The sequence below is a fragment of the Epithele typhae genome (assembly GCF_022376455.1).
Source record: "Epithele typhae strain CBS 203.58 chromosome Unknown BXZ73scaffold_95, whole genome shotgun sequence".
Lineage (NCBI taxonomy): Eukaryota > Fungi > Basidiomycota > Agaricomycetes > Polyporales > Epitheliaceae > Epithele > Epithele typhae.
The window spans coordinates 322-13,426 of NW_025954286.1; the positions used below are offsets into that span (position 1 = coordinate 322).

At 62.0% G+C, this 13,105-nt stretch overlaps 4 protein-coding genes across 4 annotated transcripts; 2 read left to right on the top strand and 2 right to left on the bottom strand.

The window, feature by feature from the left end:
• Positions 1 to 483: 483 nt before the first annotated feature.
• On the top strand, positions 484 to 4,338 carry BXZ73DRAFT_106927 (uncharacterized protein; the record flags this gene model as incomplete). Its single annotated transcript, XM_048016773.1, has 14 exons — positions 484 to 508; positions 663 to 711; positions 769 to 984; positions 2,299 to 2,497; positions 2,565 to 2,685; positions 2,760 to 2,842; positions 2,922 to 3,178; positions 3,232 to 3,301; positions 3,351 to 3,404; positions 3,463 to 3,590; positions 3,654 to 3,783; positions 3,837 to 4,026; positions 4,067 to 4,119; positions 4,201 to 4,338. The coding sequence occupies 14 exons, from the start codon at positions 484 to 486 to the stop codon at positions 4,336 to 4,338; spliced, it is 1,713 nt and encodes a 570-aa protein (XP_047872207.1).
• Positions 4,339 to 4,651: 313 nt separating this feature from the next.
• BXZ73DRAFT_81916 (FAD/NAD-P-binding domain-containing protein) lies at positions 4,652 to 6,587 on the bottom strand (the record flags this gene model as incomplete). The annotated part of the gene is made up of 9 exons (XM_048023604.1): positions 4,652 to 4,832; positions 4,964 to 5,100; positions 5,200 to 5,454; positions 5,515 to 5,613; positions 5,755 to 6,015; positions 6,080 to 6,153; positions 6,213 to 6,333; positions 6,395 to 6,544; positions 6,585 to 6,587. 9 exons carry the CDS (start codon positions 6,585 to 6,587, stop codon positions 4,652 to 4,654), a joined length of 1,281 nt encoding a protein of 426 aa, XP_047872208.1.
• A 706-nt stretch (positions 6,588 to 7,293) lies between these two features.
• Positions 7,294 to 9,704, bottom strand: BXZ73DRAFT_12406 (HbrB-like-domain-containing protein; the record flags this gene model as incomplete). The annotated part of the gene is made up of 6 exons (XM_048017466.1): positions 7,294 to 7,393; positions 7,787 to 8,215; positions 8,271 to 8,548; positions 8,603 to 8,825; positions 8,878 to 9,122; positions 9,525 to 9,704. Coding segments are annotated over 6 exons (1,455 nt in total), but the record flags the coding sequence as incomplete, so codon positions are not given.
• Positions 9,705 to 10,620: 916 nt separating this feature from the next.
• Positions 10,621 to 12,653, top strand: BXZ73DRAFT_106929 (FAD/NAD-P-binding domain-containing protein; the record flags this gene model as incomplete). The annotated part of the gene is made up of 9 exons (XM_048016774.1): positions 10,621 to 10,734; positions 10,783 to 10,917; positions 10,978 to 11,098; positions 11,155 to 11,237; positions 11,305 to 11,558; positions 11,619 to 11,688; positions 11,745 to 11,798; positions 11,855 to 12,109; positions 12,219 to 12,653. The coding sequence occupies 9 exons, from the start codon at positions 10,621 to 10,623 to the stop codon at positions 12,651 to 12,653; spliced, it is 1,521 nt and encodes a 506-aa protein (XP_047872210.1).
• Between the last annotated feature and the right edge of the window lie 452 nt (positions 12,654 to 13,105).

Here is a 13,105-nt window from a genome sequence, read left to right on the forward strand (position 1 = left end):
CCGGTACGCCGTCGATGAGGCCTTGAGGCGTCGCCCTGCTTCGAGTCCAAGCTTAAGGACGGTCAGCTTGCGCCGGGCGAGGGGTCACCGCAGGCGCTCGATTGCGTCATGTGCGCGAGGTCGGACTCCACGTCGAGCGAGCTCGCGCTCTCTCTCTCTCTCTGCGCCGCCTCGCGCTCTCTCATCCCGTCTCGTACTTGAAAGCATCTGGCCGTCGAGCAGAACACCGAGTCCCGCCTTCTGTGTTCCAGCTCTCCATGATCGAGGCCTGAGGTCCGTGCGTCTTCCTTCGCCACCGCCTATGTCTAACGTGAACTGACAGTACACAGTAGCTGTGCATCCGGCACAGTTCGTCTACCTCCAGAACAAGATATCACCAATGCGCTCAACGACGTCCACGCGATACGTGTCTTGCACAATGTCGTCTTGCGCATAGGCGTCATCGACCTCGCGGAGCCAGGGTAGGGCAGGTGTGGTACGGAGATGGATGTCTGTGGTACAAAGATCGGTGAGTCTGTCTCGCACTGGGTGGAGGTACGACTACCAACTCCGCGTCTTCCGTCCCTTTGATTCCGAGGTTATCCTCGCCAAGGTCGACTCCTCGGATGAGGTTGGGACCCGACAAACGTCGTTTTCGCGCCCTTAAGCTCACTCACGCCCAGTCACTGTCGTCTACGTTCCCTTTGGCTACCTTCTGGAACCTTGCGCCTTGTACGTGCTCCTCTCTCTGCCCTGTCTTCCCCGAAACCCATGCCCGTCCGCCCCCAGCGACCCATCAGAGCGAGCACACTTTTGGCTGCCGGGATCGGAAGTGACCTCGTCCCACGAGCTCTTCGCTTCGCCCCTGGCGGAGTGGATGTACATCGAAGCCGCCGGTGTCCTCCGGGTGCGCGTCGAGGCAGATGAGTTCCATGACGATGAGCTTGGACCGCCGAAGACGCGTGAGAGGCTTGTGAAATGCGCCGTTCCCCGTATACCGTTACCGTGAGTGCCTTCCCTGCTTCCCCCTGTCGGCGGAAAACTGCTTATGTCTGGTTCTGGTTCCAGTGGTCGATGTCGAACAGGGAGTTGGCCCGGATTCGTGGTGTGGAGAAACGCCGGCGTCGAAACGACGGATGGTGCCTGATATGTATGTAATCAGACCGACTTGGACGGGATTGAAGGTGAAGTCGTAGACGCACCTAGTTGCAACGTTTCGGCGTCACTGATCTCCGTGAACGATTCTGAGTCTGCCCTTGTGGGTTCAGCCGTTCTTTGCATGATGTACAGTAGTCCTGAGCGCGGTTCGACGCGCTGTATGAATGACATATCCGCTTTGGAAAGCAACAGCGGGTGAGTGCTCCTGCGCGCGCGGGCCGTGTCGCGCGGTCGCCATGTGGAGCGGGACAGACCGATGGGGCGTGCGCCCTTGCCTGTCCTGTCGAGAACGAGCGCCTTCGGAAGCGTTCGTGCAGGCTACGCACTCGTCGCGCGCGCGACCAATTTGGCCAGCATCCTGCTCGTCTGATCTGCATCGATCCCGGTTGGCTCTCCCTCTCTTTATCTCGCGCCTGCCCGAGTGCTGACGGTCTCCCCGTGCGCGGCGCAGAGCCAGTCGACGAGCGACGGCGTGGCAAGATTTCCGCGGAGAACGACTTCTCCGTCGCGGCCCCCGCCCGCCAGGTTCGCGGCGGCGGCGGCGGTGGCGCCAGGACTTGAAGGTATACATCAGCAGGACAAGTGTACATACATCAACCCGGGCAGGAGCCGTGTGGTGCCTTTGAAAGCGTTGTCGCGAGGTGTTAGAACGGCGAGTGCTGGTCAGCGCAAAGGCTGTCTGAGATAAGTGCTCTCGAGGCCCCACGCGAGGATGCAACCGGCGAGATGCGGTGGCGTCGCCCTGAGGCCCGCCCCTCGTTTCGACCGGACCACATCCTGGAGTCGACCACAATCTGGAGCTCATCCGCGTTTCCAGGTCTTCTACACCGTAGCAACCCTGCACTCGAGCCTGGTACCCGACGCAACACCGTCTCTCGTGCGACCGTCTTGGGCCACTCGCCACCCCGTTCTCCGCCGGGCGGGGAACGAGTGTCAGTGGCGGGCAGAACGCCTGATGCGACCCCTGGCCCGATCATCTGGCCTCGCAAGACGAGACGCTTCCCAGCTACCCGGATGTCGAGGACCTCCCCACGTGGTGAGACATTCAAAGTCACTCGTCGCCACGCGCGTCGCGAATCATCCTCCGACTTGCTCTTCCCGCCCCCTCCCCCTCCTCACACTGGATACTCATACCATCAACCGACGCGCACGCCGCGACAGCGAGGACATGGTGTGTCACTTCTATCCCCTCCCCATCGCACTCGACCCTCACATCGACCGGCAGCAGTCGAAAGCACAATTCCTCTCGATAGACTTTCTAATCGTCGGGGCCGGCGTCGCTGGCCTTTCCGCCGCCATCGCGCTCCGCCTCGCAGGGCATAGAGTGACGGTCCTGGACAAGAAAGAGCCGATCCGGGACGTGCGTCGACCACTTTTCTCCTTCCATCCCGCGCTCCACCCATCCTCACTCTTCATCCACCCAACAGATCCAATCCCCAGGAGGCTCCCGGATATCCCCAAACGCGACCCGCTCGTTTTACCGCTGGGGCATGGAGGCAGAGATGAAGCGGCACGGGCTCAAAATCGCAGGCATCAAGATGCTCGACCGTACGTCTCCACTTCTCGCTCTCTCCCGCGCCTGACGCGCTCATCCAACTCGTCCGTCCGCCCGCGCGTCTCAGACACGTCCGGGAAGCAGCTGGGCGAGTGGGAATTCGGCGCGCAGGTGTTCGAGGAGAAGGGCGGCGACCTGCTGACGATGCCCGTGAGTCCGCCCTGCTTCCGTTCTCACCGCCGTCCCCCCCGCCCGGCCCAACTCCCTCTTCCTTTGTCCTCCCCACCAGTTCGCCCGGCTCTCTCGGATTTTGGCCGAACGCGCGGAAGACCTTGGCGCGACGCTTCGCTCGCAGTGCACTGTTCTGTCCATCCAAGCCCACGCCGTTCGGCCGAGCGTGACGCTCGCTTCGGGGGAGATCATCGAGGCCGACGTCGTGGTCTGCGCTGACGGTGCGATGTGGCCGGAGGGGTCGAGTCGGAAGTGGATGATGGACGCGCTGGGCCAGGAGAACGTCGAGAAGCCAACGGGACGGCAAGCGTTCAAGTGCGTACTCCATCTTGTCCCATCTCCTTTCCTTTTGACGCCTTATCTCGCAGCCTCTACATCCGGGGAGATGCGTTGGCGAACATGGCCGACCAGGGACTCGTTGAGGAGCTCCACCCACGAGTAAGTCGCCATTCGCTTGTAGATACAGATCGCTAAATCGGAGTGGTAGGATAACATTTTTGCCTGGATCCACGGCGGGTATGGCGCCGTGGGATGGTTCATGGTATGTCGTCGATGGTCTCCGCCCGCAGACTACTCAAGCTGAACGCATGAACCGTTAGGAAGGCGCAGAGGAGGATAGATCGGACTTTTTCATGTACATGTACACCGCAGATGATGTGGCAGACAAGAACCTTGAGCTAACAAGCAGGGACGCTCTCATCAAACACTTCTGCAATTGCGACCCCCGGTGCGCATCGCGTCCCCTCCTCCGTGCCCGCGCGAACTTACCTCCTTGACCCACCCGCACCAGCCTGGCGAAACTCGCCGAAGCCGCACACACCGTCAACCGCATCTCCATCTCTGACTTGCCCGCCCTCCAGAGCTGGACGCACCCCGACGGCAACGTCATCGTCCTCGGCGACGCCGCCCATCCTCTATACGTGCGTGTCCTCCCCGCGCGCCCCGTCCCGCTCTAGTACTGACCCCCTCCCAGCCCGGCTCCCTATACCCCATCGGCCTCGCCGCCGGCGACGGCGCCTTCCTCGGCGCGCTCTTCTCCCACCTCCACTCGCGCCCCCAAATCCCGCAGTTCCTCGCCGCGTCGAAGACCAGCGGAGCCAGCGCCTCGCCCAGCTCATGGCCGAGCTCGCCAGAACCCCTACGCGGGCACGCTTCCGCCGGGGGTGACCGACGGCCCAGTCGCCGTCCAGAACCCCGCCCCAGCGTCGATGACGCGCGGGAACCGGAACTTCGAGGGCACGGACGGGCTGATCAGCGTACGTGTGCCATATTTGTTTTTTTTTCTTTCGGATGGTGTGCGCACGCTGACTTCGGGGGTTTTCGCGACGCGCCGCCAGTTCATCAACACGGTGTGGGCGTACGATCCGGAGGACGACGCGGAGGCGTGGTGGCAGGAGTGGGGGCTGCCGGCGGAGCGCTCGGAGCGGACGTATTCGCCAACGGACCTCGAGGTTGGGCACGACGAGCACGAGTGAGGCGACCACGGTCACGGGAGGCCGACGGCACTGCGGACTTTGGATTTTACGGACCCAGGACGGCAGAGTATGAATCGCAGGTCGACATGTTACGCATGGGAGCCTCGAGCATTAGATGGCACTACTATAGTACTGATCACACCGACGGCCGGATGTGCTCATCGAGAACGCGATCGACGGCGTGAGGGCCGGGAGGATATATATGCACCAAGTGTCCGACCGAAAGTACAAAGCAAACCCAGCCATCCACCCCTCCACGCGCGTAAAGGCCGCAAAAGCTGCGAACCTACAACGCCTCGCGCGCGCACCGTCATCACGCCTCCCCTTCCTCACCCTCGCCCTCCTCAACCGTGACCGCCATCCCCATCCCGCCCAAGTTCCACTGCGTGGCGCGCTCCTGCATGAGCCCCCAGTTAACCCACCAGTCGTCCGCCTCGTCCTCGGCGTCGTAGCTGAACAGCTGCTCCACCGCCTCCATCATCCCTGGCTCGGCCCTGCACCCTGCAGGCCGTCGAGGCTTGCAGCCCGCGCTCCGCCGCGCCCGCTCGTCGTCGTCGTCCCGCTCGGCGACCCCAGGCGGTAGCGAGAGCGCGAAGATGTTGCCCGACGCGCCTTGAAGACGGACGAGACGCGCGCCTCGCGGATCTCCTGCTCCGCCGAGAGCAGGGTGTCGATCTGGTCGTGTCGGGTGAGGTGCGAGAAGAGCCGGCCGAGGCACGCCGCGTCGCACGTGCACATCGCGACCGAGAACAGCGAGCCGACCTGACGCACCGCGCGCAGGATTTGGATGTCGGGAATGGAGGCGCGGGACGGAAAAACGTCAGCGGTCAGCAGTCCGCAGACGAACGATCGGAGACGGACCGGTGTGGGGTGGGCGCCTTCGCCGATGCACAGGAGCCGGCCGTCGGGGTGGATCCACTCCTCGAGACTGGGGCGGCCGGCTATGGGCACGCAGGTGATGTACGACGAGTGCTTGACGAGCTGGCGGAGGCGCGGGTCCGAGTCCCCGAGCGCCTCGAGGCACTCGTCGATCTCGCAGACGTACGGCCACAGATGGCCCTCCGTTCTTGGCGCGAAGGCGTACAACGCAAACGCGTCTTCCCCGGTGACCGCTATCTGCGGACATCGGCCAAGGTAAAGTCAGCCGTCGCCGTGCCAGCGGCCGACGTCACGCACCATCGGGAAACCCATCGCTCCATGCCCCGAGCCGTACCACGTGAACACTTTGCCCTGCTCGAAGGCCTGCTCAGTGTTGAGTACCTCCGGTGCAACAGCCTATCGCAAAAGACGCACCCCTTTTCGGAGCTGCGCGAGCATCTCCTTGTCCTCAAGTCGTTCCAAATCGGCTTCGAGTATGTGGCAACTGCGAGAGCGCATCAGCAGAGGTGTTCGCAGATCACAGTGGAGCAAGGACACGGCGTACTTGAAGAGCTGGGTGCCCAACGGTGTGCTCTCGTCTTCCTGCTCGAACGCCTCCATAACAGCCTTGCGGCAGACGTTCCCCTCAAAGATATACCCATCGACTCCGAGCACGACGTCGCCAGTGAGGGTTTCGCCGGACTCCAGTTTCAGCGACGGCTTCACGCGGTCAGGGTGTACGGATACGATGGTATCGATGACGAGCTTCACACCCATCTCCGTGGCATGCTCCGCAAGCACCTTGCGGAGCCGGGAATACTGCAGCGGACAAACCAAAACGCTCCAGAGACTCGCGGGGAAGGAATGGGCTTCGATGACTCACATTTACGAGTAGAGTGTCACCGCCAATCTCCTCCAAGATGCTTTCCTCCCACGCGTGGTTCCCGACAATCGAACCTGAGTGGACTTGGGAGGTCTTCAGCCCGTGCGCTCTGGCCAGCAATGAAAGCACTCACAAGACGCGAATAGAGTGCCATGAGACTTGACGGAGACGGCGTGAAGGCGCTCCTTCAGCCCCCAGCGATAGTACATCTTGGTCGAGTTGGGTGGCAAGCGAACACCCGAGTCGTGATTCGTCTGTGGCGCGCATGGACGTTGGGCGAGGGCCAAGACCGAAAGAAGTCTCATGTACACGTACCGGCTCGTATGGAGAGGTGCGGTCGATGACGGTCACGTTGTGGCCCACGCGCCTGAGGGCTATCGCTGCCGACAGCCCACATAACGACCCTCCAGCGATCAAGAAGTCGATGGAGAGGACATCGGTTTTGTCGCCCTGAACGCAAGCACCCTGTCAGCGCCTCGAACGCGTCACACACCTAACCACGCACCATGAAGTCGGGTATGTGGTGCGTTGTCGCTGCTGCCGTCAACGGAGGGGGGATTCAGAGCTCGGGGGGGATCGAGGGCGAGGTCTAGAACATCCAAGGCGGCGAGGCGGCGTACTTTAACGTTCTAGACGACGCGCGCAGGGCGAGAACAGCGCGGAACAGCTGTTGTGGCGGATCAGCCACTGGACAGCTCGCGTGGGGCATGACAGGAGCCTGTCCGGACGCCGCGGATGGAGCGCGCACGCCGCGTGCGTGCTCGGGATTTCCCCCCGACGGTAGAGACGCACCCAGGCAGAGCTCGAGGGAAAACAGTGCAGCTCGTCAGCGACAGGCGCGTCATCGCGCGTCCTTTAGCGTCCGAGGGTGAGATGCCACGGTTCCCCTCATCCCTTGCCTACGCTGACCGTTCATTGCCAAGCCGGTAAATACAATTTGGGTCAAATCTGGGTGATTGTACAACAAGCAGTCCTTACAAGAACATAACATAGACAACAATAAACATAGCGCACCTAACACTTTGTACCCTTGGATTGGCAGCTTCGCCCGCCGGCGCTGTCCCTTCGCCACCAGCTCGGCCGATCATATGCTCGACCGCCTGTTCGTTGATCGATGCAAGCCCCGACGTCGCGTTTATGTAACGACCCACGTCCAGACGGGCCACTCCCAGGTCCAATCAGCGTACCTGAGCCTGATTTCAGTCCATTGGCCCGTCGTTCTCTTCGTCATCCGCGTGCGAGTCGTCTTCACGGCCTGCGCCGAGGCCCCAGCCGCCCATGCTCATCCGTTGCGTGGCTTCCAAATCCGGGCTCCTGGAAGAAGAGGTCAGCGACGCCTCCAGAAAGGCAGTCCGATTGACGAGCGGAGGTGTCCAAATGTGAGTCCAACCATATCCAAGCACAGCACGACCCAGCCCAGCCCGTAGCATTGAAAAGAACGCTGCGACCCACGAACGCGGGCACTAACGTAAATCGTCAAAATATCGTCGTGCAAGACGTTCGAAGGCCCGGGCCGCGCTCAACCAGATTCCACGCAAATCGCGCTGCCGCTGCCACGGACGACGTCGGCACGGCTCCACACGAGAATGCACGTACGCCTCGCGGCGACATGGCCGGTGCAAGAACGCCTGCGCCTGGCGACCCTATGCCCCCACGCGCAAACCCAACTGCAGATGCAGCCAAAGCCCAAGACGAACAAGGACGTACCTCAGGCTCTCCAGCAGCTCCTTGTCCCGCTCGCGCCCCAGGTCCGCAAACGCGACCGTCCCACGCGGCGTGTCCATCTCGCCGTCGTCCCAGTCTGCGCTCTCCCGCCCACCCGCGCGCCTAACCGCGCGTGCGCCCATCCCGAGCCCACCACCCATCCGCCACTGCGAGCGCGGGCGCGCACCCATCGCCGCGTCTGTCTTCTGCGCGATGCGTCCACGACGGTCGCGCGGGGCGCCTGCGGATAGGAAGGACGGCGCACCGGCGGCGGTCGCGCGCGCGGTGCGGGGTGCGAGCGAGCCGATGGGCGCGTGCATCGCGCGCAGCAGACGCGCGACTGCGGCTTCGCCTTGGCTGAGCTGGGGCGGGTTGGCGGTGAGAGAGAGGAGAGTGAAGCGTTGGGAGCGTTGGGAAACCAGGACGAGGAGCCTGCGGGATGTGAGTATGCGGACACGCGGAGACTCGGAACGCAAGCGGGACACACATCTGACGGAGCCGTCCTGTCTGCACCTCGTGCTCGTTTATGTGCTCATCCTTGAACATGGTCAGCCGCGCGTACAGGCGGGGGAAGAGGGGCAGGATGATGCGGTCACGGAAGGAGACAAGCGCGAGCGCGCGGACGTCGATCTGGGGTCCGGTGGCCTGTAAGAGCGTCTTCGAGCCTTTCCCGTTCTGAGTGGTGGTTGGGGAAGACGGACGGTGCGATTTGGGCCCTCGGTAGAGCGAAAAGAGGACGGGGTCGGTTTGTAGTGGGAGAAGGGCCTAAGACGAGCAAGGGGTGAACGACAGCGGAAGGATACCGGGAGGAACACTGACCCCTTCGAGATAGGGCAGCACCTGGGTCCAAAAGAAGGTCCAGAGATCTCCGATTCTAAGCACAAGCTTCTCCTCATCCACACCGGAGAGCTTCGAGTTGAGCGTGACCATGCCATTGGCGATGAGTTCGAACGTGTCGTTCTCAAGACCAGCGAAGGCTTTGCTCGGAGCTGCGGAGACGACTGTCGATATATGTCGCCTTGCGAGTTGGTTCAGATCCTCGCTGGTGTTCTTGGGTAAGTACGGCGCGCCCATGCGGACGCAGGAGTACGCACATCGGAACGCGGAGCGGTTCGCCGTTGAAGAGCGGGAGGACGAGCACGTGGAGGGACGTCCATGGGTTATCATTGGAGAGTGTCTGCGCGAGACTAGGTGCGGTCGAGGCGGGCATGGCGAGGGCAAGAGAGGAGGCGGAGGCGGCGGAGAGGGAGACGGTGGTGGAGGGCAGGTGGGCGAGGGTGCCCAGGCGGTGCATCTCACGCGAGACGAGTTTCGAATCATAAGTGCGCGCGGAGGACGGCTGGCGGGGGCGTGTCACTGTCAGCAGAGCGAGACTTGCAGCTGGGAACAGAAGTTTGGCGGGAGGCCAGCGCGTATGTATGATCGCCCTCGTGCGGCAGGGGACGTCCCCGTGCATATCAAGACCGCTCTTGCTCGCCACCGCCCCCGGGACCCCTTCCCTTCGCTCCCACCGCACTCCTCCCGCCCCCCAGTGCATACACCCACCCACCACGCACAATTGCGCATGGCCGTGGCAGGAGACAAGCCCAGGGCACTCCGTCAACGCCCGCCTCCTGCCAGAGTGCTCTCCCTCGCGACACCCCGTGAACACCCAAGAGCACGACAAAGTCCAGAGGCTTCCGGGCCATCCGCACGTATCCCCTCCGCCACGTCCGAAGTAACGAACGCAATGTACACGCACCTTTGACGGAGAAGGATTGGGCTTCGACATCTGCGGGCTCGAGGACGCCATGGAGCCGGGGACGGAGAGCGGCAGGCCAGAATCTCCGCGCGAGTGTGTCCGAGTGGGAAGCAGGGCCTGTGGTATCGGCTGCGTCGCAGAGCGCTGCGCCACGGACGGGGCCGCGGCGGCGGAGGACGACGGCGAAGGCGAGTGGTGGAGGTGGCCGGGGTGGAGGTTTTGAGGGATCATGATGCGCGTTCGACGAGTCCGTATGCGGTTTGGCGTCGTCCGAGGCCGCGCGCGAGGTGAGGAGTGATGGGTACGGCGCGGGGGAGGGGGCTCGTCGCTCGTTGCGGTCCGCGCTGAGGAGCGCAGCGTCGGGGGCGAGTCGTCGGCGGTCTGTCTCCTGCGGACCCGATCGTGGATCTCGACCGACCGTTCGCGGACCCGCCCGCCATCGCTTGTCATCGTCTGCCGCAGTGACGAAGGTGCCCTCGTCGGCTGTGGTGTCGGTCAATGGGTGGGGATGGTTGACTGCAACTCTTTCCTACCCATTTGCTGTTACCCGCCTTAGGCTGCAGACGTCAAAGTCGCTCCTGCGCTCATGCACCATGCTCGCAGTCATCACCGTCGGTCCGTCGTTCCCATGAGTATCCTCGCGTTATACCAGAGTGGTGACCCATATGGTGGCATCCATCATCCCCTCTACACCGTGCACTCGTTGAGAGCTTTCCGTACTGCCTTTTCTAAGGCTCCGGAGTCCGATCAAACATTTTGGTGCGCTGCAAAGCAAGCGCCAGAGCAAACCCCTTGCTCCACACCTACCTCCCGGGAGGACGGACGACGGTTTCATGCAGCTCAGCGGGCTGCCATAGGTGAGTACGCCCTGCTTGTACTCGTCCCTTCGTTCATAATCTCGTGTGCTACTGCCAGACGCCATCCACCCGAACCAAATCGCGCCCGGCCTGCTACAAGGCAGACTCCGTTAAAGCCGAGATCGGGGTCGGACTGGCCCCTGTTTACCTTAGTACCGGAGTGACGGACTTTATATATCCGCCACGACGGCTTTCCCCCCGCTGCTACCGTTTCGCCCTCTCACCTCCACGACGGTACCATGTTCTACGACCTCGACCTCAGTACCCCCGACGGGTGCTCTGAGCTCGAGCCCGCTTCTGTTGACGACAATAGCGATGACACCCCACCCCTTGCATGTCCAACGAGCTTCATGGTGCGTGATTTGGCATCCGTACGATGCGTTGTTGAGGAATGAAAACAGGGCGACGAGTCTGGTGTACTCTCCATCGACTTCGTGATCGCTGGAGGATCGTTATGTGGTTTGTCGGCAGCGATTGCCCTCAGGCGTGTCGGACACAATGTGATCGTCGTCGATCGTTCATCTCCGTACGAGCCGGTACATCTGCATCAGGTTTATTTGGTGTTAGCCCTCACGCAATGGCCGCGTTCGCCACAGACTAAATTCGACTCGGGCATCCGCTTGCCACCCAACTCAACCAAGCACTACTACCGATGGGGGCTGAAGGAGCGTCTCCACGCCGTGTCCGTCAAGTCTCAGGGTACCTTGTTTGCTTCTTGTGAGTCCTTCCGACAAGCCTATGACGATGAGTGACGCCCTCTGAGGCACACCCAGTCTACTCAGGCGTGGTTGTCGGGAAACATTCGTGGGAAGACAGCATCCTAGAGGAGCTCGGTGGCGACACGTTGTTCATGAGCGTACGTCGTCAGCGACTGTTTTCTCTCATTGAGACTCTCTGAAGCTCCCCCGCCTCCTCTGGCGCAGTACGCGGAGCTTCGCAAGGTGCTCGCGGAGTACGCCGCGGAGATGGGCGTGAAGATCATAATCGAAAATATCTTGTCTGTGCATCCCGACCCCGTGAAACCGTCGCTAACGCTGGAGTCCGGCGACGTCCTCATCGGCGACGCCGTGCTCGGTGCTGATGGGTACATACTCGAAGGAAACGTGTGCCGCGTGGCGGTCTTGAATGCGCTCGGACAGGACCACAAGAGCACTTGGATGGGCATGCAGCTCTTCAAGTACGTCTATTCTTCGTTTACTGGCACCCGTGAAACACCCCGCCTGAAATGCGTGCGCAGCTGCAATATACCTGAAGCCCATCTGGACCGGCTGGAGGACAAGAAGATGCTCGCGCAGCTGCGAAAAGGGGTCCGTCTAGTGGTGGAACGTCATGTAGGTTGGACACTGAGATGGCCTCTAAACAGGGCAAAGTCTTCACGTGGTATGGGTCAGGGTGTGGAGCACTGGGGTTTCCCGTGGTGCGCAGATCCAGTCCTGCGCCGCCACGACGTGCTTAGTTGGCTGCCGGGCGCAGAAATCCATCACAGGAGATGACGCGTTCACCCTTTACGCGTTCGCACCGCGCGCGGAACTGCTCGAGTGGCCGTACTGCGGCAAGGTCGACGAGGTCCTCGCATCGTTGAAGGACTCGGACCCGCGGCTCCACGAGATTGCGAAGCACGCGTCAGTTATCACCGTCGTTCCAATGGCCGACCACCCCAAGCTCGAAGAGTGGGCTCACCCCGGCGGCCGTCTCCTGTGCATTGGCGAAGGCGCGCACCCCACCCCTGTCTGTCGTCCCCCATCGCTCTTTCTGCCGATCGCCGACTAACGCGCCCGTTCTCGCCTGCACTCTGGATCGCTCGCGGCGCTCCTGGCCACACGTCACCCGTTCGCAGGTCGGCTCGCTGTTCTCGGTCGCGATGTGCACGTGCGACGCGGCGTGCCTCGGCCGGCTCTTCTCGCACCTCACCCGACACGACCAGATCGACACCCTGCTGTACGCGGTGCAGGAAATCCGCGAGGGGCCCGTCGCCTCTGTCTTCAAGGCCGCGTCGGGCAACATCTTCGCGACCTCGCTCCCGCCCGGAATCGTCGAGCGGGACGACGACGACAAGCGCGCGCGAGCGGAGCGCGGGCTCGCGAGCCTCGGCGGCGGGGTCGACAGCTTGACGCCGGAGTCGAGCCCGGAGATGATCGAGGTGGTCGAGCAGCTGTTTGGGTACGATGCCGAGGATGAGGCAGACAACTGGTGGGTCAACTGGGGGCTCATGCAGGAGCGCGCGACGAGGAGAGAGCTTCTCGAGCAACGCGTGACGCCCGCAGTACAATGACGGTTCTTGAGCGGGCACGATGGTAAGCCGGCGCGCCGGATGGTGCTTTACATGCGCGCGTGGAGACGTGGATGGTCGAATTTTCTTGTGTAGGATACCAAGCTCTCTGTATAATTAGTCTTGTATGTATAATCTAATGCTTGGCCCATGTCTTCATTTGTATCATGTACTTAACTGCATCTCCGGCCTGGAATGCGGGTGACGTGGGGGTGCAAACACTTTGCTTGACTCGTTCAGAATTGTCCGTCCCTTCATCCGTTTACCCTCGCCGCCCCTGCCCTGGATCCGTCCTTTCAACGTTATATATCTAATCTCTGAGATGCTAAGTTGTATCGAGGCATCTTTGCAGTTCTCACGAAAAGACGACCGACTTCGAAGGCGACAAGTCGACTCACGTCGCCGCTCATCTAAGTTTATGGTGGTTTTGCTGCTCAGAACTATGAGTTATAGCA